The sequence below is a fragment of the Ornithodoros turicata genome, chromosome 8 (genome assembly GCF_037126465.1).
Source record: "Ornithodoros turicata isolate Travis chromosome 8, ASM3712646v1, whole genome shotgun sequence".
Classification (NCBI taxonomy): Eukaryota; Metazoa; Arthropoda; class Arachnida; order Ixodida; family Argasidae; genus Ornithodoros; species Ornithodoros turicata.
This window is the reverse complement of record NC_088208.1, coordinates 27766481-27794255: the sequence shown is the minus strand read 5'-3', so window position 1 is coordinate 27794255 and position 27775 is coordinate 27766481. Positions and strand designations below refer to the sequence as shown.

General features: G+C 43.7%; 1 protein-coding gene across 1 annotated transcript; it reads right to left on the bottom strand.

The window, feature by feature from the left end:
• Positions 1-381: 381 nt before the first annotated feature.
• On the bottom strand, positions 382-27775 carry LOC135366844 (E3 ubiquitin-protein ligase ubr3-like). Its single transcript, XM_064599785.1, has 37 exons — positions 27547-27775; positions 26625-26838; positions 26214-26362; positions 24907-25056; positions 24485-24592; positions 23960-24093; positions 23142-23370; positions 22878-23057; positions 22278-22411; positions 22118-22210; positions 21241-21396; positions 19895-20076; positions 19676-19809; positions 19471-19610; positions 19238-19404; positions 18933-19080; positions 18487-18585; positions 18135-18387; positions 16940-17035; positions 16474-16847; positions 15024-15370; positions 12977-13065; positions 12515-12658; positions 11543-11685; positions 9367-9477; positions 8463-8663; positions 8250-8380; positions 7311-7387; positions 6802-6910; positions 6633-6730; positions 6433-6557; positions 3455-3553; positions 2817-2936; positions 2559-2732; positions 1992-2201; positions 1773-1912; positions 382-661 (listed from the first exon to the last, which is right to left on the bottom strand). Exons 1-37 carry the CDS (start codon positions 27755-27757, stop codon positions 544-546), a joined length of 5787 nt encoding a protein of 1928 aa, XP_064455855.1. The 5' UTR covers positions 27758-27775; the 3' UTR covers positions 382-543.

The following is a 27775-nucleotide window of genomic DNA, read 5'->3' as shown; positions in this document are numbered from 1 at the left end:
ATTTAGAATGTCACTGAACAATTATTGAGCGCGTTCCCTGTAAGTCTGTTTGGTAACAGTGGACAAGTTCTGGCAAATACTGGCCAGCAATATACCTTTCTCGTAGACAAGTCAACTTTCCGATGCATCACAGATTTCCTGAAGTTTGCTCATCATGACAAAATTCTGAAGATTATTTTGCGCGTACTATCTCCTTCTATGAAAAGCATGTTGCATCTCATGGTTTTGCTTGGTTATGCTGTTGCATAAACAGAAGGTGGCAACGTTTTAGGCGGTTGAGTGAGTGTATTATCCTTGTAGAGACCCGAAGCCCTGCCCAAGTGTGCCAATTTTAAGGCAGCACAAAATTGTGCATGCGAAATATGCAAGCTTTTTCGAAACTCCGTTGAACAATTCATTTCTTTTAATGACAACAAGTAGGCACTGCAATTTCTAGCATGCTCCTGCAGGAACCTAGGTAAGAAGCCTGTTCTGTACATATTTATAGGGGTGGGGGCAACATAATGTTAAGTGGGCATACCTACAATGCTACTCTAAAAACCATCACAAATTGTCTTGATGCCAAACCCATCGTTTGGTCGTGTGATCAAAACTGTGACTGAGCCACTGCTGCTGCAAAAGCTTGTACCTCTCCACACTCAGATAGAGCGGCTTGCCACGCCTGAAACGAGACAAGTCATCCATTTCAAACAAACAAAAAGATAAATGGCGAACGAGGCAACCGAGAAATTGCTGCGGCTGGAACTGGGGAAAAATTTGAGATCAGTGAAATTCCAAAATTTTCTACGTAGCGCTCATTCATTGTAAAAGCTTATTCCTTTCAGCAAACTTATTTTCAAAATTGAACCACAATTATGCAAGATATCCACATAAAAAAAAATAAGTAAAAAATTAGAAGTCAAAATCAGTTTGGAAACCTTGAGAACAATGTCTGCTTTGAGTTTACTTCCGTTCTACTGTCAATGCTTTGCTTGAGTTGTGCCATCTTCGTAATGATTCAGGCACTCAAGCTATCAGAAGGCTCTCAAGAAGCAGTAACGAAATGTAACGGCACTTGACACTCGGTTACAAAGCACCATGGGGGAAAGTGAATGTAGTCAAACAAAATGACGAATACATGACACTCGCATGCAAGAACAGTCTGCCCCACCATGGTTTCCCTTGGCAAGAACAGTCGTCCCCATCTCCTCTTACGATCTCTGTCTGGCTGACCTTTCTTTTTTTCTTAATAAACAAATATTTCCCCCTTCTCCTAGTACAACTTGAGGAAGGTGGAGCAACTATGCTCCGGAGTTGGGATAACTCCACGGCTTTCACAACTTCCAATACAGGAGGGGTTTAACATGCATCAATTTGGGACTGCTGTCTCCTTTCTTTCTTCTTTTTTTCTTTTTTTTCACATTTTCACTGACCAGACTTTGAGATGTCCAAGTTCTGCCCCAAACATCCTTCTTCATCTTCAAGAGAAGCAGCGACAAACACGTGGCAAGTGCTATTCAAATTTGTTCTGTGACATAAGAAACCTTCAATGCACCTGATATTTCGAGATACTGTATATATGAGATTGAGTTAACAAATTTTTACATCGTAGTACCAGGACCACAAGGGTGGTGTACGCCAGGTTATTAATTTTCCAATTTTAGGTGAGGCGTATGTGAAGACTTCTGCTCAGAATATGCACTAGCCTTCGACTTCAGACTGATTTAGGTAGCTGGTATGGCTAGTAAAGTATGAATCCATGTTACACAGTGCACTACAAGTACCATACTTACTTTAGGTCTCGATCCTCCTCACCAAAGCTGTCCAGGTAGACAGAGCCCCAGAGGCATGCTCTCTTTCCCCTTATGACGATTATGGTAGACGAGTTGACAGCCAGGTATATCGCTGTACCAGCGCCGCAGTTAATGGAGTGCTAGCGTGCACAAAAATCCACATGTACTACAAACTGCAATTGGCAAAAGCTGTGCCCAGAACAGAACAGACGTGCTTACATGGACAGCTTCATAGTTTGTCTGTTGTCGACAGCAATTCTCCCGCAGGCACACCATGGTGCTGCAGACAAGGCAAATGGAAGGATCCTTGGGCACGTTATTGCAAACTGAGCAAGTGCGTCTGTGGTAGTACTGAAAGATCTGGTCATATGTAGGTGGCAGCTCCAGAAGCGCAGGCTGCTTCCACCGCCACCTGGTCACCAGGAGGAGCTGCATAAGACCAGTCATGCTATCTTAAGATAAGATGACATTAAGTGTGATGTGAGTGTGGTGGACATAACGTGTGAAAGCAAGGAAGGTTTTTTTTTTTTTTTCGGTGTTATCATTTATTTTTAATTATGGCTTAGATTTTTGCTTTAAGTCATTAAAACTGTTAATGAAAACATTCGCAAGCTTGACATGTATATTTTCTTTGATTAGATTTCCTTGGGCTGTCAGATGCTTCAACGAGGGCACAATTTAGACGCTCGCTGTTAGCGCCATTCCTCCATAGATGGGGCATCGTTCACTTGCGGCATTCAACTACACTAGCGTCGTAGCGCGATTTCAGTTGGACTTGCTACTTACACGTGCGGCAACGACAGACTTGCTGGCAAAGTTGTTGTAATCTTGACACCATGTTCGCAGCAGCACGTGAGGGTCTGACGTGGCCCAGCCAAGACACGATGAAGCTAGGCTTGCCTTGTTTCCCGATGCAAGCCCCAGAAACTGAACCAGGGCAGCAAATTCGCCGCTTTGTTCCTGAAGCATTATTTGCAGTGAATGTTTGGCAATCATATTATAAACGCTCGCACATTTTATAACGTAGTCGGGGTTATAACGTACCTTAACTGATGGCAATTTTTCTTCGTATAGATGCGCCTGAATGAGAGCGGCATTACGGAGGAATGGAAGGCTGTACTTTGTAACTTCGTGCTCTAGTTCGTCCTCGGACAATTCTTTTTCCTAAAGAGACGTTGTTAAGAGTCTCAGGGTAAGTGAACTGCATTAAGCAGCAGAAAAACAGTCACAGAGAGCGCTAGCTCTTAAATTTTGTACCAGTGTTAAGTAAATAGAGTTGTAGTTATAGGGCTAAACCAGATAAAGCCCCTTTTTACTGGGTTTTATTCTCCCGACATGCATCACCTTCAATTGGGTGAAAAACTGAAAAAAAAAAAAAAAAAGAAACGTAAATGCCAAGCTGCAAGTCCAGCTGACAGTAGAGGTACTGCGGAATGCTAAGCACTGCACATTCAGCACCGTTGCTTGGCATCTCATGTTCATGTGAAATGCAAGAACCGTTGCTTTCTCATTTCCCACCCAGTATCGCCCGATTTTACAGCTCCTGAATTAAAACCCAACTTAGCCCCCTTCTCCATAAAAAACAAACAACAAAAAGCACAGAACCCCCAAACAGAAGGGACTAACAGTAAAAAACAAAACAAAAACAAAAACAAAAAATACAGACACACATTACAGCATACCTCTTCGGGACTTGGAACTGTATCAACAATGTACAAAGGGCTGTGTTCCAAGTGGTCAATTAGTACACCAAGAACTGATCCTGGAGCACCAAATGGATCCTGCATATAGAACAATGCATGCGTGTGCTATACAACCTGGTTTAACCTGGATTCTCCCCGAAAACGTTAAGAATTGAACAGGTTTTCTCACTGTAGAACTGGCAGTGAGTACGTACAGTGTCGTACTAAAATACTTAACGCTACAAGCTTAGAAACAGTAAAATCTCAATGATGAATCTCATGGCGTAGAGGAAAAAATTCGCATCATCCGAAATTCGTATAAAAAGAATTAAAGCCAAAGTAAAAATTGAGGCAAGAGAATAGACAGCGACTGCTAATTTTCCATGACTGTCGGTGAAAGACGTCGGTCTTAATGCTTTGTGTCTCTGTTTTTGGTCAATGCTGCCCAAATTCGCAAGATGATTCAAAGGCCCAGCACCCACCCGCGAGTCGCGTGACAGTGTTCTAAAGCGAGCTTCTCCTAAAGCGCGCGGGCGTTAGGTGAAGCAGACTTGCGGAATGGTGACGCGGAATGCTGCCAGAAGTTGTCCTGATATGTTTCCTCCATGTGTTCTGGTCACTGTTTTCCCAAGCCACAGCGATGTCACACAGCTTCGCGGTTTATTGTTGCGAGGGGGTAAAAACGGGGTGAAAGTGATAAAATGTGATAAAGTTTCGTGCCGTGTAACCCGTTAAATGTTATCTCCACCACCACCACCGAAGGGAGAGGCATTGCCTGCATTGCGTAACTTTATGTAAGGGAGTTCGTGGTGAGGAGGGTAAGGGTTTCCCTCCCTTTTCGAAAGGAACAGCAGCATCGTTCGCGCGTCATGGGGGGGATCGACCCTGTCGCTTCCTCGGCTCGTTCGTATCATCCACGCGTTCGCATAATCCGAACTCTAATACATGGGAAGAATAGGCATTCCGTCGGGGAACCGGAAAAGAATTCGTATCATCCCGAAATTCGTATAATCCGTGATCGTATTATCGAGATTCTACTGTAACTGCTGCTATTCCGAGATGGAATAACTATTGACATTAGCAGCTGCGTAGTTACTTGAACAGCAACAATTTTATGCCGTAGCTTCTGGGGCTAGCAAAACCTTGGTACTGTGAGGTCAGCTCCCACATTATGGTACCTCTAGAACCACACTGGATTTATCAGCACCTCACAGATCCGACCTCCACAAGGCTGTGTAATGAGCATATCTCAAATGTCAAATAACATGAAACTGAGAGGGCAAAACAAAAAATACAGCCCGGTTACACCCGAATTTTGAAAGAAAAATAGAACCCCATATATACCCCCAATTTTTGTGAGAAATAAATCCCTAAAAAGTCAGACCCTATAATACAAACAAGGAACACCAATTGTGAGTGAAGATAACCAGAACTGCATTCATATTATGCAAATAAACAATATACGAGGGGCGTTCAAGTCAAACCGGGACTTTCTGTCTCCTGAGTGCACAAATGGCTCGCGCTACTTCTCCGCGTTCACCACGTGGTGGTCCAAAGTTGGTGCAAAACAGAAGACACGTGCTGGACAAGATGGCCGACAACGAGGTGAGCGCGCACATCGAACAGCGAATTGTCATGAAGTTTCTCGCGAATGGAGGCGTAAGTCATCTGAAATTCACAGAAGACTTCAGGCTCAGTATGGCCACGATACACATAGCCGCAGCAAAGCGTTTGAGTGGTGCAAACGGTTCCGAGACTGCCGTACATCAGTGCAGGACGATCCCTACCGGGGCGGCTCAGAGCCCAGTGTCAGAGGTCCTGAGAACATCCAACTTGTGGAGCGCCTGATCCTCAAGGGCCGACGGATAACATGTCTCGAACTGGCTCGAACGACGGACCTTTCTGTGGGAACGTTGAACACTATCATTCATGAACACCTCCAGTTTCGGAAGCCGTGCCTCATCTCCAAAGGAGTCCTCCTCCTACAGGACAATGCACACCCGCATACCGCGCATCTCACGACACGCACCTTACAGGAACTTGGCTGGGAGTTGCTGCCACATCCCCCTTACAGTCCAGACCTCGCCCCCAACGATTTCCATCTCTTCGGGCCACTGAAGGCGTTCCTTGGTGGTTGCCACTTCAGCTGGGACGACGAGGTCAAGAATGCGGTCCGATCATGGCTGCTACGCGCCGGTAATGATTTCTTGGCTGCTGGCATCCAAGCCCTCGTGAAACGCTGGGACAAGTGCATTAGTGCCCAGCTGGAGATTACGTTGAAAAATAAAACTAATTTCTCGTTCATTTAACTTTCGTGAAAAATGAAAAGTCCCGGTTTGACCTGAACACCCCTCGTATAAGGACTGCCGTTTGCTATGATCATTTGCAAGTTCCATAATCTGCAGTCCTGAGCTCTGTTCAATTGTATTCAATAGTGAAGAAAGTACTCAATGATACAATACTAAGACATAGATATACTGATATAATATGACACGTCTGTCATGTCATGTCATGTCTAAACACTCTGGCTGTGTGAATATTTGAACTGTTCGGGTTCCAGAAAAAATTGTCCCAGAAAATCTAGTACAGGAAAAAATGGTCCCTGGTTGAGTAGGCGGAAATAATGGCCCCTCAAGGTTCTGTGAGCCCAAAAATACAGGAGCGTGGATGTGGACTGCCGACTAATCGGATCATAGTTGACCAAGTGTTAACATTCGCCCTTCACATTCGTTGAAATTAAGAGACATACACTGTTTTTTTCAATAACATTGATGTTAATGGACAATAAAAGCTGCACGACATTCGTAAAAGTGATATCATTCGCTGCATCCGTTCTATTGAGCGGATTGCCATCTGTTCCACTCTCTCTCTCTTTTTTTTATTTAAAAAATAATCCATGGTGCAATATTGAGATATTGAAACAATGTGATCATGAAATAAAAAGAACACAAAAAAGGAAGGAAAGAACTTATGCCTACCTGACTTTCAGCAGACTTCTGTTTCCAGAACACTCTAGAAGACTCACTAAGTCTGAAGCTGAGTCGTGACAAGGCTTGAACATAGCTTAAGGTGTATAAAAAATTTACAATGCAGCTATAATATGCTAAAAGAAGGGAGAAAAAAAAAGAACACACATGAAGATGATGCGCTCATTTGAGTCACGAGACTGGGCACTTACATTTATCCAGATTCAATGGCAGCGTAAGTGCAATCTCAAGAAGGACAGCAGAAATATCACGTATCAACAAAGGTACCTCCCTTTCAAGAGGTGTTAGACTGGAACCATGAAACAATTTTTTAGCACATTTATTGCCTGACCAGAAAAACATGTGCACAGGAGAGCTAACCTAGAAGTGTTGTCATCCAGTGGGAGACCCGTCAAGTGGGACCACAATCGCGCATACGGTGTTTCGGTCAACACCTTCGCATGCAGTGCAAGCACGTGGAAGAGGGGAACTGAAAGAGAAATTGTTTTATTAGGTGTATTTGGCACCTTCTATTTCAGAGCTAAACACGGCAAAACTCGTTTTTCTTCTTCCCATTTTGCATCACTGTCACTGTGGGAAAAACCGGGAAAAACCAGAGAACTGAATTTGCCAAAATGCCAACTCAGCCACTCATGAACAAGTGAACATTAGATACTTCGCATATGGTGCAGCATCTTGTCATCATGTGCCATTCTCCTTTCCACGTTTTCTCTTTTCGTGTGCTCTTTCACATTATATCACCAAATTTCGTCTTGTCTTACTGCTTCTAACATAAGATCTGATTTTCAACCCCAGTTTGGAAAACACACAAAATGCACAACACAAGGGACTATGTGTATTACATCCTTAGTATGCATATAACAGCTCACCAAAGCAACTTTTCTTCAGTGTATGCGAAGAGCCTATTGTGCCACCACGTTGAACTAGTTCCACTTCAAGATTCGTTCTGAAAACAACACAAGACATAACCTAAGTGGAATCTTTGCAAACTCAAGGCAAAGATAAATAGAGGCCATGTGTTTGAGGGCTAAGCCTGGTAAAACCTGTTTTTACGTGTACCCCTTTTTAGAGTCAGTCACACTGTATCGAATACACCATCTGCCCCTGTGGAACTTTACAATGAGTGAGGCACACCTGCAACTGTAGCAGTGTAAATTGTCTCATGGGAGTGGCAACCTTTTCCTCATCCTTTCATAGTTGATGCATCCCTACACATTCCTGTGGCTATTAAAATGTGGTTGTATGTGCTGCATGTGCACACTGCAGTAAACAGGATTGCTTGAAGCCCTTATGTTGTATTTATTGGATTCGATATTCAAAGTCAAATATGTGCAATATTTGTATTTGATACGTATTCAATGTTTTTACTATTCGCAGAGTATTAGAATTTTCAAGGAACATAAAATCCGTAAACATACAGGTCCAACAATGAACATTGTGAAGTAAAGACTAATGTAACAGGGTTGTGCAAAAGCAATTTTAAAATCAAAGTTAGCACGAATATGCAACATATCTATGCGATATGTGCACATGCACCTCCATGTGAAGCAACACTCATTTGGTTTTTGTATGTATCATCTTTTCTGGTGTTTTGGGGCTTATGAGTGCAAGCTTCAGAACTAGAACTCTAACATATTCTGTTTGGAAGATGCATCACTTTGATTCAAAATTCAAATACCTATAGAATCCAACATTTGATTTGGGATCTGAATCGAATACAGTTATTTGCCCCAGTATTTGAAGAATGTGAGTATTCACACAGGCCCTACAAACTAACACACCCTTGTGCATGGAGCAAGGTTCCTTACCTTGCCACAGAGCACACAAACAACATTAGACTGTGCGGGCTTGGCAAGAACGACAGAGAGCGATACTGGCCAAACGTTGCGTTAGTAAGGTCCTCCATGAAGGAAGCCATTGCTTTGAGGATCGTTGACATCTGTGGGAAAAACACGCGGGACTAAGAACGTGAGAAATATGGTGAAATATTGCAAAAAACTGCGCAAACAAACACCACTCACTGGGACAGGCACTTGGCTGACGAGGGCCACCAATTCCTGGGCTAGGGTTCGAAGAGGTGTGCCTCCTTTCTTTGCAACAGACAAGGCTTCGCCCATTTCTGGGTGTATGGGAAGAACAGAGTTTGCTAACTGTCTACAGAGGGGGCATGAGTATTCGCCGCGCTCCACTGCCAGCGTCTGGTGTCGCTGGTTTTGCTGACTCTGGAAAGGAAATCTTGGCGTTAAACATCAAGTGCAGAATTGAATTAAGCATATTTTGCTTGGATGTTTACATTAGAATCTGAAATACAAACCAAAGAATTGTAGCTGCCTCAATAATATGCAAAAGGAGCTTCATATTTGCGTTCAAAATTTTTCGGCTATTATCTGCTGCGCACATTATACTTGGAGCCTGAAGTTTTCGGGAAATATTTTTTCCTAAATTAGGGGGGTAAAAATCGGGTAAATAAACGTGCTCTAAATTCATGCGAATTCGGGTGAAAAAAACTTCCAGTACGCTTAATTCGGAGAGAAATTGGACTCAGTTACTCACACTAACTGTTCTGGTTTGGTACAAACGGTGATGTAACCGTATTTCCTGTCAGACAAGTTCGTGTGCATACCTATACAAACGTCTCAGTGGGGGCAATTTGTCGGGTAAAAACCGGGTTTCACCCTAAAGGGGCAACCTTCAATTCGGGGTGCAAATTCGGGGAAGAATCGGATTAAACCCTAAAACTTCAGGCCCTAATTATACTCCATTATTTTTACACTCCAGAAAAAAAAATAAATAAATAATCCTGCACAGGTTTTTCACGGCTGCAGACATTGAGCTGCCAAGTGAAATCACACGCTTGTAATCTCCCTCGGCACTGTTGCAGGCAGATGTGCCAACAATGCCTTGTGCCTATTGCTAATTTCTTACCCGTTGTGTCAGCATGTAGGACTTGTGGCAGTCAACATGGAGAAAGTGCCCACAAGACTGAACATGAACACCACCTTCCCAACCAATGTTCACAGACTGTGACCATGAATACTGAAAAATATAATTATGAAACACTACATAAATATTGTTGTAAAGAAAGTACGTGTGAAAAGACATGAAAAGGATCGGAAGTCCGGCCACAACTCTGCGTTGCTAAGGCAGTTCCAGTTTTATGTGCTCCATAGATGCGTACTATTTGCCAAGAAATCCAGGCTACAACAAGGTAGTTGACACGAAACCACAGCCGCTGTCAGGGATATTCAAGTCGCTTGGGCAGACTGGGTGACATAGGCCCGGTCTCACCAACGCTGGCTAACTTTGAACTGAGGTCAAGGGTTGTTAAAACTTGAGGTTGCCACACAGTTCTTTTTCACAAACGTTCGTCGGTTACGTGATGAATGCTTCAGTGACAATAAGTGCTTTTAGTGAAGCAGAATAAAGTGTTAAATTCAAGTTAAGGGGCCGCTGACCTCGGTTCAAATGTTAATCGGCATTGGTGAAACCGGGCCTTACACTCTCTCACCTTCTTTACAGAGATAACCAATGGCAACCAATGGTACAGAATGCATATTCTGGTTTGCACTGCAACGCGATAGCCGTATGGTAAATACCTACATGTAAATACAGTCAAGGAAAGCAACAAGGATGCCATCATCAATATTTCAGATAGAGTTCTTCTGCACTTTGTTTAGGAACCTGTGAAAACTAGTTCTTGGAGTCCCTGTGTCATTTCCTCCACCCCGGGGGTTGTGAAGCTGAGATGAAGCTGAGATAAAGCTGAGATAAAGCTGAGACAGCACACATACAGGGTGTTTAAAAAAACGTGTCATTCAGACTTTATGAAAAAACGGGGCGACGGAAAAATACGGGGCAAACGGCACTTGTGTGGCAAATGAATTTGCTATCTTGCAAAGATATCTTCATTTGATTTTAATTAAAAGAAATTGAATTTCTTTACTTGAACTTCAAAATTTCCCAAGTCAACCGCACATTTTTTTTACAGAATTAGAGAGCCTGTAGCGAACTTGGTTAGATCCACCAAGAAATCCGCTCGATATTGCAAAGGGAACTGCCCAAAAAAAGTCCCGAAGTTGAGGCTTCATAGTTTCGGGTATTCAATAGCGCACCAAATCAGTCGCAAAGATGCGCGGAGGGCAGGACATAGTCGTATAGTCATGTACAAGCCTCTGAGCTGCAACTCTGACATTTCCTGCACGTTCTTTGTCTGTGCATGTCTAGTGAGCGCTGTGTCTCTACATGTCCATCAATTCAAAACCTTTGCCATACTAACAATTTAATGTCTTATTCTTAGAGCCTGAAGTTTTTGGGAAATTTTTTTTTTCTAAATTTGGTGTCTAAAAATCAGGTAAATAAACGTGTGCTCTAAATTCATGCGAATTTGGGTGAAAAAAAATTTCAATATGCTAAATTTGGGGAGAAAACGGGCTCAGTTGCTCAAACTAACTGTACTGATTTGGTACAAACGGTGATGTAACTGCATTTGTTGCCAAACAAGTTAGTGTGCATTCCTACAGACGTCTCAGTGAGGGCAATTTGCCGGGTAAAAATCGGGTTTCACCCTAAACGGGCAACCTTCAATTCGGAGTGCAAATTCAGGGAAGAATCGGGTTAAACCCTAAAACTTCAGGCTCTAATAATCAGGGTGTCACTAAACTGTAGCATTCAAATCCCCTTACTTTTCCCATGTTTTCAGTGACTATTAGAAGCAAATTCCCTGAACAAAAAACAAAAGGGAACTTGGCACATGCTGCTGTATTTTTGATACCAGATCCCTCATAAAGCAAATCCTTTATTGAGGAATTAGTAAGACTGCCCTACTTTCCTGGCTCTGAGCTTGTCGTATCGGTGAACTGCTAGTATTCGCGGCAACGTTGCTGCATCATGGCCGCTCATCAACCACTCATCAGCACTCACGATTCACTGCGCATCGTGACGGCTCGTCTGCGATTTTCCCTGACTTCAGCTGCTCCCTGACTCCCATGACTTTTCCAGTAGCATCGAAATTCCCTTATAACTCCCTATTTTCCAGGTCTTCCAGGTTTGTAGACACCCGGATAATAATACACACTCCACAAACTATTTGAACACAACTTACATCGTCAAAGTGTTGAGTGAGCTGCTCGAAGCAGGACTTCACTTCGGAAGCTCGGTTCTTGTCGTTGAGAAGGGCGAACCGCTCGTCGTCTGAACAGGGAAGCTTGCGCACTCCAACGGACTCCTCGTGTGCATGACCAAGGACTGAAAGAAAGTCGTAAGATAATTTTTAGCAGGCTGCATCCAGTTATGCCACCCTATTATAACTGGCAACGTTGAAAAGTGCGGTCGAACCGTGCAGAACTGAGTCACTGTGTGTGGCACGCTTTTTTCCGATTTCAAGACTGTGATGAAGAGGGGAGTACTCGGGGCACCCCTACTGCTTAGAGGGGCACTAAAGTACAAAATGCGAAAAGTGCAAGTGCAAATGAAAGATGCCGTCACCTTGACACTTGCACGTGGAGGGGCCTCAGATTGGCCTCCTCAAACTAACTCTCGTGATGGCTGGACAAATCGTTTGAGGAGACCAATCAGAGCCCGCTCCACATTGTCAGCCCATTTGAGGAGAGAGAGAGGGAAGGCATAAGAGAAGTGTTCTTTTGCTCATAAATCGTGTGCATTGCAACAAACGAATTACATTTGTTTCGTGTTAGTAACAGCACATTTTATTTTGCTAGAAGTTTTTTATGCACTTTAGTGCCCCTTTAATTGTCACAAAAAGGCATTCTCTCCATGCTTTCCACAAATTGCGAATGATAACTGTATCATCCTGTGCAGTGGTTGACCTTCTGCATGTTGTGTGGCAAAGTTTACTTTTAAGAGTGTACAGCGACAGTTTGCGCTGATAACGCGTTGCGTTTCTCTGTTTTGTACCCGTTGAAGTTGCACAACTTGAGTGACAAGTTCCCTAGCAGGCATGCCTCTTGCGCACCCTTGTTTCCCAGAATCATTAAATCAAAACAAAATCACATTGAGGAAAGCGTGATTCAAGAAAGAGGAAAGTGCGAAGAAGTGCGATTCACGAACGTCTTACCACTTGTAGCCTGGAGCAGCACCACCATACCAATTGGCCGCTCGGCCGTTGAAGGGGACGTCTGACTGCAGATGACACATTCATATTCCTTGGCCACAGTGACCACAGGCTCACGTTCATCCATGCTGTCGCAGTCCTCAGCTTCTGTCAGTCACAGGAATACAAAGAGACATACAGCAACGGCAGTTATATCAAATTTCACTGTTGAGTCAAGTTGCTGTCAATTAAAATTAATCTTTCAATGAATGCATTATTGCACTGCCACAGTTAAACATGCTTGCGAATGATCAGAACTGCTCAAATTATGTCACCTCACAGACAGAGGATCAGAAACACAACAATGTAAACAGTATTATATATATGGGCAGTGTATGACGGTACCTTTTCTTGTTCACTTGCAAGTAGTATTCAAATACCTTAGCCGCAAGGGAACCCTGATCTGCATCCTTAAAGCTGCCTTACCTATTTCCATAGCTTTCTTGAGGAAAGACTTCTGCCTGTTGGCAAACTCAGCCATCAGCTTCATCTGTCTCTCTTTTGCTCTCCGTCTCCTGCAGAAGGGAGTAAGTTATTCCTCTGACGCCATGTTGGACTTCAGATCCACTCTGAAATGATGCCCTCATCAAATCAGTGCCGTTGCACTAAATTGAGTCGTTCACTTGTCCTGGACAAACACACCACCATACTTGTATAACATCAGGAGAATTCGGTAGAGTCTGGATTAGGTTACGTGTGATTTGCGCTGTTCAAGTTTATCTGTAGCAACAGATCTTGTTGAATACCAGAGGGAGGAGTGTTAAAAGGATCTCCATTCCTTCCGTTTGCTTTATCCTGTACCCTCTACCATTTTGAGTCTTGTGCTGAGTCATCCAACATGTGAGCATGTGAGTGCACTTATTCTATTGCCCCTTATACCCCTGCCATGTTTTGTGAACATTGTCTTTCCCATTCTTCCTGTCTTTCCCATCATTCTAGCTCTCTCTCTGCATCCTGTTAGCACACTCTGGCACTTGGTATTATTTGGTGTGCTGGACTGATGACATGCAATATAATGATCAGCCACCTGACACGGCTTCACAAAATTGAATACCACTCGTGCTGCCACCTTACATTTTCTTTGTGAAATTTTGTTCTATGTCTTAAATTGAATGGCAACTGTACTTCATATCTAGGGCCTGACTTTTTAGGGTTAAACCCGTATCCGCCCGATATTTACCCCCCGAACGAAATCTGTACAATTCGGGTTTAATCCGAAGCTACCCGAGAACATCCGGGTCGCGTGGCACACTCATAAGCGTGCGTTAAAATAAAGTTTGATAACATTGCTAAACATTAGTTCCATGTTAAGACAAATTTTTATTAAACAAAAAAAAAATCACCCGAATACACCCGAATTGTTGATGACATAATATGCCGTAACGGGATTTAACCCGAATACACCCGAAGTTTCAAATGAAAAATATCACCCGATATTTACCCCCCGAATTTGGCCAAAAATAAAACCCGAAAAAGTCAGGCCCTATTCATATCCTGTCCTTCAATTGACCCTGTCCATATCTAAAGTGCAGCACACTTGAAGGAGACAGAAGAAAGTGGTCTTCCTCTCTGTGAGTTGCTCTTTTAAAGGCCATATGTGTTATGCATGTGACGAGTGGCAATTATCATTACTGAAGCTTTATCTTCACACATTTCAAGGGTATTGCGAATAGCAAATGGAAGTGTAGTTTGCTCTCAGTGCTTCTATTTCAATGAAGAATGTCATCAACAGGCCTAAATGCATACCGGTTGTGCTTGGCATTTCTGTTGCTACTGACAGAACTGTACATGACTGCTTATAACCAGAGCCTGAAGTTTTTGGAATGTTTTTTCTTCTAAATTTGGGGGGTAAAAATCAGGTAAATAAACTTGTGCTCTCAATCCATGCCAATTCGGGTAGAAAAAATTCCAGTATTCTAAATTCGGGGATAACTTGGGCTCAGTTACTCAAACTAACTGTACTGGTTTGGTACAAATGGTGATGTAACCATATTTGCTGCCAAATAAGTTAGTGTGCATTCCTACAGTCATCTCCGTGAGGGCAATTTGCCAAGCAAAAATCGGGACTCGACTCACCCCAAAGAGGCAACATTCAATTCGGGTTGCAAATTCGGGGAAGAATCGGGTTAAGCCCTAAAAGTTCAGGCTCTACTTATAACCCTAACCAAAACTTGCACAAGAACTAAGGTATACTGTAAGAGGGGTAAAAACAGTAAAGAAATACATGTATGTACATGCATGTAAAATGTATGCACACTTCCCTCGTCACAGTCTGTTGAAGCTACAGTGATACAGGGGCGGACTGGGATTAAAAATCCTACCCTGAAAAAAAACCTCAGACTGGCCAATAGGGGTGCGACCCACAAGACTTTTTTTCTGGGATAGTGTACCATTTCGAGCAGCCCACAAATACTGGTAGGTTCTGCAGCCAAGTCCGCACCCGCAGTGTTACGAGGACAGAAAAATTTAACACCTCTCTTCTCGGTCAGTGGCCTCTTTTGTGTTGGTTGCTGAATGGGGTACTGATGTTCCTTTCAAAGGCCACAGCTTATGCCTCTGTTCTTGCACTGGAGAAGGAACGTCGGGATTGCTCGAAGTGCTCAAGCGGGCCAGTTTGTCCAGGACTAGGCCTATAAAATGGGGCCCTGCACCTATCCGGTTCTCGTTTGGATCCTCTGACGACGTGCTCTGATCAGAAGGCTGTTCTGATGGCAGACGATAAGAGTCAGGATGACCAGACAGCTTCGAGTGCAGCTTCAGAAGAAGAGAGACAATGCTCTCGCTTATGTCGATCACTTGACGTCCTGAAGATGGTAACGCCTATAATAAGATGTGTTCCGTGATTTTTGAGTGAAGAAAAGCAGTTTACTCGATATATATGACGAATAGTGCATCTCAGGACAGAGCCAAATAACGATGCAGAGTGCACTGAAATTAACAGTATGAATGGCAGCACAAAATGGCAGGAACACCGTACTACTTGGACGGCAATCACATTTTTCTCTTTGAGCAGCATGACTATGCTGTACTGCAGTTGCAAACTGTGAGGCGCAGAAAAACGCCACCAGCTGTTCTTACTATACGTCCTCAGTGTTATTCTTATGGTACTGCGCATCTCCACCCCTCAGTCATAATTTAATGATTCATTTTGAGTTTCGTTAAGGTAGTCAAACGAGGACTGTACAAGCTGCAGCAAGTCAGCTAACTTCCTTCTGGGAACGGAACATGCTACATGAGTAATGTTGCAGATGTGAAGTCGTGAATGCAGAGTGCTGTAAACACAACGAAAGTCACCACCATGATACTGCATGCGTCATCAAGCAAGCTGGGCATGCAGCAATAGTATGCTGATCTATATCATATATACTTGGAGAAAGACAATACATCTAGGATCACCAGTGTGTTACCAACGTGTTACCAATATGGTACTAACGTGCTACCAGTGTGCCACTAGTATTCCATAACTTACATCTAGGGTCCTGTGTTTTAAGGCAAAACCCATTTTCACCCCCCGCTTGCACCATCGTCACTTAGGCTAAAACCAGAAAAAACTCGAAAACCAACTTGGCAATGTGCCAGATCAGCCACCAATACGGGCAACGCAAAATGCTACACACCGCACACTCAGCATGTCTGTTTCGTATCTTGTGTTAATCGAAAGCATGAGAAGTACTCTTTTCCCCATTTTCGACCCGAAAATCCGCTTTTCCACCCGATATCGCTCGATTCTGCCTTGTTTTACAGCTCCTGAAATGAAACTCAATTTTTAGCACCCAATTTTCAAATAAACATACAGCCCGAAAGCGCACGGCCCTAAGTATACACCATCGGGACATTCGGGCTGCTTAACAACCACCACCGCTTTCATCGCTCCTACGAGCAGGATGAATCCATAAGCTACGATCGTGCCAACCAGTGCTCACCTTAACCGGTTCTCTTCCTTCAATGCCTCGTTCTTCAGCCAGCATTGCAGAGTCGTCCATGTCCTCTGGCGTTGACCCCCTCGAGCCAAGAGGCGCAACTGCCATTGACGACGCAAGTTTTATTAACTGACGGCCCCTGAACGGCCTCGAAGCCATATCGAGAGGCCCAAAACCCGGTGAAGCTGGTATGGGAATCCTCATAGCAGGTGCCACTGGTGCTGCCCTTCGTGGCACCAAAGAAGTGCTCGTGCTGGCTTGAGAAGTGTTCTGGGCTGAAGTCGATGCCGATGGCCCTGGCAAGGACAGGGGCTCGCGGGGAAGGACAGAGGTGTTGTAAAAGGCCGAGGATGTTAGGGATGGAACAACTGTCCCACCTGATAAGAGAAGTCGTGGCAAACGAGTTAGCCGCAAGTGTCTATGCAGTCTACGCATGAGCAAAACGCACTGCGTCTGCTGTGATACTCACTCGACACCGGGACAAGTGCACCAGAGCCGGCAGAAGATGCGGAGGGAGGTAAGGCTAACTGTTGAGAAATCGGTGGCAAAGGAGCTGGGCTGCGCTCTAAAACACACAACGTTACACCTGTAAACATTTCTTATCAGTGATGAGGGGGCTGGGAACACAGTGTGGAGATAATTTGCACGTGGACCCCTGCGTTTTGGGGTTATACGTAGAGCCTGAAGTTTTAGGGTTTAACCCGATTCTTCCCCGAATTGAAAGTTGCCCCCTTTAGGGTGAAACTTCGGTTGTATCTTCAAGAGCATATCCCCCTGTCAAACGAAAATGAGGGGGAAAATCGTTTCATAGCCCTTTAATTTCCACAAAGATAATATGACAATGATATCTAGAGCCTGCAGCTTTAGGGTTTAACCTGATTCTTCCCCGAATTGAAAGTTGCCCCTTCAGGGTGAAACTTCGGTTGTATCTTCAAGAACATACCCCCTGTCAAACAAAAATGAGGGGGGAAAAATTGTTTCATAGCCCTTTAATTTCCATAAAGATAATGTGACAATGATATCTAGAGCCTGCAGTTTTAGGGCTTAACCCAATTCTTCCCCGAATTTGCACACCGAATTGAAGGATTGAACCTGTTTAGGGTGCAACCCGATTTTTACCTGGCAAATTGCCCTCACTGAGACGTCTGTAGGAATGCACACTAACTTGTTTGTCAGCAAATGCAGTTACATCACCGTTTGTACCAAACCAGTACAGTTAGTCTGGGTAACTGAGCCCCGATTTCTCCCCGAATTTAGCGTATTGGAAGTTTTTTCACCCGAATTTGCATGAATTTAGAGCGCACGCTTATTTACCCGATTTTTACCACCCAAATTTAGGAAAATATATTTGCCGAAAACTTCAGGCTCTACTTATAAGGGTTTCTCAAATTGGGGGGGATCAAATATTGGGTAAAACAACACAAACTTCGTCCGCCTACTTGGGAAAGGAACCAATCGGGTCGCTCCGCAGACAATGAGGGAGACAGGGAAACTGGGTAGCTGCGTGGGGACTTGCATAGCGTATTCTTAGTTTTATTAAAAGTGACCACAATGCAAATCAGGGGAGGGGTCAAAAACAGGTTCCGTCATGCATTACCCTAAAACACAAGGCTCTCTCCGTACTAGGGCAGGATTTTCGCAGTATCGTTTTGTAAGTAACTCACGACCATCTTCACTTAATGAGCCTCCAGGAAGCGAGGGGTAGGAGACAAACTCAAAGAGCTCGGTGAAGTCCTCGTCCATGCTCTCCTGTCCCCGGTCCACATCCATTTCCTCCACCACAGAGGTAATGGTCTCCACAGGCTGGGGTAGAACCACAGAGCGCACACAGCGCAGGGAATTCTGCACCAAGCAAGTTCCTGGGAACCAGTCTGACAGACTCAAGTCCATGACCTCGTGGATGGAGCTCAGCTTGTCCTATATCCACAAAGAAGCAATATGATGTGTGTTATTGAAATTACTAATTTTGAGGCATCCTAACTGACCTCAAACAGTGTTTTTTAACACATTTCTCACCTTAGGAGACACAGAATGTGGGTGATATCTCACAGCCATTTCTAAAATGTAGACTGTTAATGCAATCACTTGCTCTGGAATCTCAGGGTCATTCAAGGCCTTAAAAAACGAAACACAATCGATATGTGAAGTATGAACCAACTAAAGGGCAGACAATCTTGACACATGAAATAGCAATTGAACTAGAATAAGCTTCAGCTAAGCTTTATTTAAGAAGCTTCAAGTCCCAAACACTGTGCAACCGTTGAACGGCAAATTTTTTTCTGCTAGAAGAAAGAACTAGTCATAACAAAACTAAGCAGTGTTTCAGAAGGACGAAATGCTGCGATTGAATTTTGCGTGACTTTTGGATGCTTTGATATTGGATTTGTGTGATGGAATGTGATTTTCTTTTAGGGATAAAACGCTGGAGCTCACTGCAAGCTCAAGCTGAATATGAATCATACCCGATATAATATTATCAGCAGAACAGCGTGCATCGTCTTGCACTGCAGCAGCTTCCTCGGATCGATGAGCTCAGGGTGCACAGCTCTCGGCATACGGAAGGGTGGCCATGGTGTGCCGCTGCCTTTGAATTTCCCAGACTGCCTTGCACTGAGTAAAGAATTGTTTAAAAAAAAGGAAGACAAAAGTGTTTCAAGCACAAAAATACATGACAGGCGCATCTTGTTGCCATTACGGCGAAGTGCAACAGCACATCCTAAAAGACATCCTAAAGACATCCTAAAGACACCCTACGTGAGCTGCTTACTGGTGTGTGAAGCGGTCCATGGATGCCTGGAAGTCCTTGCGATGCACGGCGCGGAGCATTACGTGCACAGGGTCGTATTCGTGCTCCCAGATATGTGGCTTTGGCATGTACATGCCCTGCAGCATGTTGCCACCTGATTCAAAATTAGGCTGCTTGTAGATTGCAACCTAGATTTACGAAGCGCAAAAAATAATGCGGTGAAAGTCCGACTCAACGTTCCCAGTGCGCCTCACCTCTTCTAAGAACCGTTCAAAATCTTTGTTCTGAGATCCGCATTTTTCGGGAAGCAGATCGGTAAGCTGGGAATGGGTGCGGTTTCCCATGCACAGAAGGGTCACCATCTCCTGACGCATTATGTCTTCTTCGGACAAGCCTGCGGAAGAATTAAAATTTCGTACAAGTGTGCCAGCAGCCACGAGGCTCGAGGATGCACCGTACCCAAATTTGTCCTGATGCCTAGCAGCATGGCAAGAAATGTCAGTGCAGACTCCACCATAGGGTAGACCTTGTCGTGGTCCAGGAAAGAGTTGTTTCGGTTTGGAACAAAGGACAGCCATTCCCACACGTGAAACCTAATTGACATGTATAGTTTGAGAAAATAAGGTGATTACTCTTTTTATGGGCGCACAAGGCAGATTTAGGCTTCTTGCAACTGACCTTTCGAAGACAGTCCGGACAAACCAATCTGGATCAAGGTGGGTGGCACACAGCTGAAGGAGAAAAATATCGGCGTCCACCATGGAGTTGCAGAAGTGGCACTGGATGTATGTCATAGCCTGCCCTTTGATTTGAAGACCGTTGCGTGCCCACATGCCTGAGAGGATCTCATAAAATGCCACCTGCAGATGACCGATTTGCATAAAATATTAATCTTGTCAGCCCTCACGGCTACTACAGGCGTGGGAATGAGCAACAGACACACACACACACACTATGAATTTAGAGCCTGAAGTTTTCGGGAAATAATGTTTTTCTAAATTCGGGGAGTAAAAATCGGGTAAATAATCGAGTGTGCTCTAAATTCCTGTGAATTTAGGTGGAAAAACTTCCAGCCTGCTGAATTCAGGGAGAAATCGCGCTCAGTTACTCAAAAACTATACTAGTTTGGTACAAACGGTGATGTAACTGCATTTGCTGCCAAACGAGTTAGTGTGCATTCATACAGACGTCTCAGTGAGGGCAATTTGCTTGGTAAAAATCGGGTTTCACCCTAATGAGGCAACTTTCATTTCGGGGTGCAAATATGGGGAAGAATCGAGTTAAACCCTAGAACTTCAGGCTCTAGATATCATTGTCACACTAGCTTTGCAGAAATTAAAGGGCTATGAAACAATTTTTTCCCCTCACTTTTGTTTGACAAGATACAACCGATGTTTTACGTTGAGCAAGTAAATTGTTTTCTAATGCGATAATTTAAATGAAGTACTGTTATAGTCCTACCAAACTAATAAACCTGGCAAAATGTCAGGAGTGTCGTGCGGTGAAACTTGATCCTGCCACCACCGTGGGTTGTCGGCGCTTCTGCCTGTGAGCAGTGTGTAAACCCAATGTAAGGAGGCCCCATGAAGACACATGTAGTAGTCAGGGATTGATTGATTGACTGATTGATTTTATTCCAGGTAAAAATTGCTGCTAACAGCTGCCTGCTAACCTGCTAACAGCTAATAAAAGCTGAACACAAGAGGAAGGAGGAATGTGGAGGGGAGGCACGGAGGTGCTTTCAACTGCGCATGGTTAAAAAAATGGCATATTTTAATCAGGAAAAATTTCTGTTGTACGAGTTTCTTGACAGTAAGAACTTTTTGTAGCAAAACTGTTATGGGGGCCTGGGAAATTTTATGGTCCATTTAAGGTTGAATGTTTCTTTGATGTATATTCTGCAGTGGTGAAAACCAATAAATAGGAGCATGTGTTTAAGATACTAAAATAGCAATATGCCATGTACTAAGTCCTAAGTACAGCACAGCACAGCACAGTTCGAATGCATGGAACACTTCGCTCACCATAGCCTGAAGAGGGTGCGCCATGAGGAGCTGCAAGGTATCCTTATCTGGCAAAAGCTCTACCAAGGTTGCACCCTGATAGAGGACAGCTTGGCACAAGAACACTGAATAGTAACGATGCAGTGGGAGATGAAATGTCACCTGGTAAGGATTCGGCTAGAAAAAGAAAAATATGGAGAAGAGGGTCACATATTTGCTGCACGTTGCAAGATCACAAAGGATCACAATGTGTTTGGTGCACTAATGATCTTGAAGAGTGAGTACTATATATGAGAGAGAGAAAAGTGCAAACACTGTGCAACAGTCATTTACAAAATGTTTAGAGCCTGAAGTTTTGGGGTTTAACCTGTTTCTTCCCCCCTTCCCCCTGCCTGAAGTTTTTCCACACGAATTCGCATGAATTTAGGGCACATGTTGATTTCCCAGATTTTTACCCCCCAAATTGGGAAAAAAAATTTCCCAAAAAGTTCAGGCTCTAAAAATGTTGTGCAAAATTCAGCACGGCTGAATCAGCCAAGCGTTGGTGAGGGGAGGTGTCAGAGAGGTTGAAGGCACCGACGAGTTTCCCCAACAAATCCCAGCAAACACAGAAAACAATTTGGGAATGGCATCTCCTACACATGTATTGCTGCCAATGGGATGCTGTTTATAAATGAACAGACACACCAGAGAACCTCTACTGCTTAGGGGAAGATTAATCCCTCTCTCTGATTCAAAAGCACCTATTTTCAGCTGTTGGTCTGCCATTTTCTGGTTTGGTTTTGCAAGTACTGTCCTTGATCACACTTTCTTGGATCATATCATGTTACGGCCTCGGATCACTGTCGTCTCCACGAAGCAGTGTACATAAGGATATGTATTCTAGACTTTCACTCACCACATTATAATGAAGAAAACCAATTGCATCAAAAAAGTCTTCAAGTGCTGTGAGACAATGGTCTAGAACGCACTTGGAGAGTGGTAAGGTTTCCTAATGAGAAAATACATTAATTAGTCCCGTCACCATGCAAATAGGCAAACAGCATCAACACCCAAACCTCAGTCTTGAGATGTGAAATCAGGGCCCAAAGAGGTGTTGCACATGCTTCAAGCTCAGCAGAAAAAGCAGCATAATATGTATTAGGTTCAAATTCCACGTGCTGTGAGAGCTCACGCTGGTTAACATTCATTCCTGTAAGCAAAAAACACAGGAGTTTATTCTGTGAGTCGAGCGTTAATGAGCACTACGGTGCAAAAATTCCTCATCGCAGAATGGTAGATTCTGTTGTCCTGAAACCAACACAAAAGGACCGGGATTCGTGTGTTTTCTCACTCGTGATTCAAGCCCCCAGCTTTCTGCGGTGGAAAATTACCACTTCCGTGAACTGAGATTTACAAATGCACGGGCAAGAAAAATCTCTCACGATGAATAGACAAATCCTTCGAGAAGACCAATGGAAGCGCGCTCCGCCCTAGCGTGAATTGCGGTTTCTTTTGCTCATACATCAAGAACGACAAAACGGATGAATCCTGTTCTTTTAGTGTTAATGTCAAGGTAACGGCATCTTTCATTCCGCGAGAATGAATTTTTTGCACTCTAGCACCAGCCCAAATTAGCCCCGTTAAAAATTTTCTTCACTGGATTACAAAAGACGTACCTTGAAACATCGAAAGGAGAGAAAACCACATGTCAAGGAGGTTTGGTTGATTGAGAAACTCCATGGCCACCTGCTTGTGGGTGAGGGTGTTATTGAGATCGCTGACCAGAGGCCAATAGCAGTGATCCTTCGTTATCCTCTGGATACAATCCACCACATAGTGAAAATTTTTCTTAGGGTCTACACAGAAAAGCCAACGGGAAAAAGGGTTATCTGACAAAGCTCCGCGGCAGAGAGAGTGTTGCGGATTAATTAATCCGGTACCTTGCAAAATGCTTTGGTGTAAGATGAGCGACATCATTGCCTTGAGGCTGATGACCATGACGTGCAGAAGGTGAAAATGCTGCGTCATGCGCAGCGACAGGGCTTCGTTTGAGAAGAGCTGCACGCTCACGTGCACCACGCGATTTGAAAGAGTGTCCGAGTCCGTGGACTGGGTCAGCATGTAGCTGATGCGGCTATAGTGTTGCACAAACGTCTGTGTGAAGGCTTCCTGGAAAAAAATCAATACAGCAATAAAAAAACACAACAGAAATAGAATCAGGTTCAGTTCAACATGATTACACTCGGATTCTTGAAGCAAAATATACCCCCAATATTTAACCCCCCCCCCCCCCCCAATTTTGTTGGATAATATAACCCAAAAATGTCAGGCTCTATGTACGAAACACGATAGTAAAGATAACAAAATGCACACTATGTGTATCTGCAGTGATAGTTCAGTGCAAGCAATATTGAAACAGCAAGGTGATGCAATACAGAAATATGCTGCAAAGGCATATAATAGGAATTGTATTCCCGGTGGGTTGAGAGTTGTCAGGCGGATTGGCAGCAATTTCAAAGTCATTTAATGTGCAGGTTGTGAAGTGCACTGATGTTGCCAATCATAAAGAGTCGATATCACACGATACACAATGCACACAATGACAGGTTTCTGCCTTAAGAGATTTAGTTTTTGATCAGAGCCTGGAGAATGAACATACTCCCAGAATGAATGACTGTATCCTGGAATCTTTTGTGGCACTTCATGAGCAAGGAACTTCGGTGGCAGTAGTACTCAGCTCAGTGGTAAAAACGCTCACCTTATAGTCAGGATCAGGTAGCATGCTGAGAAGGAAACAGACCAACTTCTGGGGAAACTCAAACTTTGCCATCCAGAAAACAAGCTCTTCGAGGAAACTTTTGTGGATTAATATGGGCTGTAGAGCAGTAATGTCTGAAGAAATAAAAAATAAAAAGAAAGGAGTCAAGGAAGATATTTTAACGTGCACAAGACAATCAGGCTAGTTAATTTCGAGCATTCATTTCAAGACAAATAATCCGATTGATGGGTGATAATTGGGAGTAGCATTACAGAGGCATCTACATAGCTCCATAGGAGGCCCTCTCAAGGGCGCGTGCTGCATTTTGCTTTTATGTTCCTCTGAAAATACTACATACCTCTTAGAGCAAAAGATTAACAGTATTTCACGGTACAAGTCCTGTTTTAAAATATCCCAGCATAGCACTTATCTGTACCAGCACCAGCATGTGCAGCACATTTGCGAACACTAACTTGCAAGAAGAGAAACGGGAATGCTCAAGGGGCAGAAGTAACCTTACTTTACCTTGATATTCTTGCGGGCACTCCCAGTTTCGAAGCGTCATCTTTGCTTCTTCATACCGTTCATTTAAGAGCTTTAGTAATGCTGACTTCTCTTCATCTGGGTCCACAACTACAACATATCAAAATTTTAACAACTACAGTTTAATCAAACTAGAACAGCAGGCTAAGATGACTGTTCACTGTACATATGCCCTCTAATAAAACAGGCTGCTAACATACAAACAAAGTTGATGCGGAACCCCATTTCACTGAAGCTTAACATGAAGAGCTTATTGGGTATTTGCCGATTCACTGTATGACATCCCAGAAGAAAATACCAGCTGTGGTGGTGTCAAAAATGGCATGCTTATACCTCCCTTCCCTGGATAAGATAAGAATTGTGCATGCACGTACATACGGCAGAAAGCAAGGAGCTTTACTAACCTGATTCAGGGCCAGTAAGGTGCTGGTAACTTGCACAGTTCGTAAGGGTTTGTGTCATAACTTGTCTCATGATCGCCCCCATTTCGCTTAACTGATGCAACATTGTAAGAAACCCATCTGCTTTTACCAAGGCTCTAGAGTCAAAGCTCACTGAAACAACAAACAACAGAAATGAGACTGAAATACATGTTTGGGGGTACAAGTGATCGTAAATGTCAGTGCAGTGTTCATCCAAACCCTGATAATTCAAACTTCCTGTTAATTCAAACAAATTTTGAATTTTTGTTTGGCGTGCTATGCTTGCAGCATATCGAAAAGCTGCTTAATCCAAACAATGAAAGAAGAGAGTCACTGAAAAGGTTAGCCAGCTGTAGGACTCGAACCCACATCTTCTGGATTGCCGTCAAGGTGAAAAACTGGGCGTGTTGGTGTTGATCTTGCATGACGAACCAGCACTGGGAACGAGACAGAGAGAGGAGACAGAAAAAAAAAAAAAAAAGAAAAAAAAAAACTGTCGTCTCCTCTCTCTGTACCGTTCCCAGTGCTACTTCGTCATGCAAGTTCTGGATTGCCGGTCCAGGGCTCTACCTCAGTGTTCCAGCCTCAGAACATCAATTTCCATTGTGTAATTCAAACAGTGCCTTTGCTCAATTTGAAGACATTCCCACCAGCAGAAAACAGCCAACGGAATTTTGCTTTCACTAAGCGCACTACGTTGGAACTGAACTCACAAAAAGGAAACTTTAAAATGCTGAAAAGGCACTCGTTCTGTGGCTACGGTGACTACAGAGAGTTCAAATCATCCATTAAGTGGGTTAGCCCTGCAAGGAAAGTCAAAACGAGCTTGACGGTTTAGGGCAAAAAGTCTTCACGCACGGTGATAGTCCGATTATCTGGTGTGAGGAACAGTATAGTTTAATATTATTAAATGTGATCAGCAGTGCCCATAAGTAATGTAACTATCCTGCAGCGTACAAGACTGTAATCAATACCACAAAATTATGCCACCATCACATGATGTTCTTTTGTGGCATACACTTAGATGCATGTCTGATAATCCAAACAGAAATCACTGGTTCCCTGGTGTCCGAATTAATGAGAGTCGACTGTATGTTGCAACACTTTACAGGGAGAAAGATTCGCAGGACCATCCGCAAGCATCTGCGGGACAAGAATCTGCTTTTTCCCTTTCCTCTGGACACCATTATCATGCCATAGGATTTTTCTTCATGTTTCGCTATAATATAGCTTTTATGCCACTTTGTAGACATATAACTTTGGTATAATTTCACCAACAGCAAACCAACCTCCTCTTTCTTGAGACGTGCCGTGTTCTCGAAGGTGCTGAACAAGCCGCAAGATCACGCGTGGCATCATGGACTTTGCGACACATAACAAGTCTGGTGGAGGTGGTGGTTTTTCCTCTTGTACTTTAGAGGCATGCCGTTGGCAGAAGCTGTACAGTGTAAGAGCAAAACATTGCACAGATTTGTTGCTCAAATATACGGCCGCAAGTCTTAAAAAGGGGCACAAAAGTGACAAAAATGTCTCCTTGTGAAATGAAAGATGTCGCCGCCTTTATAGCCATACAAAATTAACAGGTCCGATCATTCAGTCTACGAGGAGACACTTATGACCTTTTTTGTGCACCTTTGGGCTGGTGTTTGTGAGCAAAAGGCTATCGTCTCTGCGTGATATCCTCAGGTTATCGTACATACCCTGTCTCCTTCATAACATTCGCATCACCACAGTCACAGGCACCACCAGCTTGACTTCGAAACATGTTGAAATCGTGGCCCTCGTGGTTGCCTTGTTGAAAACATTCGGCACATAGGGACATGCACGGTGAGATTCCACAGGTACGGCAGCGGTACGCCACAAAATTGGCAGTCCAAACAAGGCCACACGTGGTTGCATTGTCGTATCGACGAACTGCGTTAAATAAAGTTAAAACACAATTGCTCGTCACAGTACATCGAACACGAATGGCAGTCGTTCTTTTCTGCTTTTCAGTGAAGCAAGAAGAAGAGAATTAGCGTTTGGACTATGTTTGGTCAGTTAGAAGTAGTGTGGGTGAGTGCCAAGATCATGACAAGTGTGCAAGATGTTCAGAATGCCACAAACGTTCTTGCCAGAAAAAAACAAAGGCGTTCCGAACGGAATGATTAACGACTTTACCAACAACGCACTTTCTCACGCATCTACAATGATGTGTTTGGTAGGAGGATAAAAGTTATAAATTGGAGGTTGTGTGCTGGGTTGAGCTATTTGTAATTTCTCGGAAGGGACGAACGTTTTTTCAATGCACGCTGTTCTGGTTTCTGCGTAAGCTTACACGCCGTACATTGCACATCGTACAGACACAGATTGTCACGCTCCACGTCCTCTGTATGGTCTAAGAAGCTGAGAGTGGTTAAAATTTTCTGTCTGTAGTGCAAGTAACAACGTAGTTCAGTTATTAGATCATCTGTTGTCTTTTCTGTCAATGAATTAGCATATATGTGTACGAAGTCTCCACCCCACAAAACAGGCATACAAAGCAAATGACGTGTGAAATGTTTAAAGGGTACGCCCACCATTGTGCACCGGTGGACGTACGTTAACGTGCAACAGCTGACAGGCGTTTTACGACCTGCATACCTGTCTGCGAGAACTCGTCTGGAGTTTTGCCTCCAGCCATTAGCCATTTGCACCAGTCTATTGTGTCCCATATGTCAATGGGCTTGCGAGGATCAAGTATCACATCCAACAACTCATTCAGTTGTTCTGGGTTGTCTGTTTGTGAACACTCCAATTGAAAATGCGCTGCCGCTCCTCTTTTTCCCTTCTTGATTAACACCTCCGCTGCCATTTTCGAAGAACTATGGCG

Coding starts and splice junctions, on each gene's coding strand:
- LOC135366844 (XM_064599785.1), bottom strand. CDS start 27,757: ATGGCAGCGGAGGTGTTAATCAAGAAGGGAAAAAGAGGAGCGGCAGCG. Junction 22,412..22,877: donor TCTCCTTTCGATGTTTCAAG/GTACGTCTTTTG, acceptor TTTTGCTTACAG/GAATGAATGTTAACCAGCGT. Junction 19,611..19,675: donor AGGCATCAGGACAAATTTGG/GTACGGTGCATC, acceptor ATTCTTCCGCAG/GCTTGTCCGAAGAAGACATA.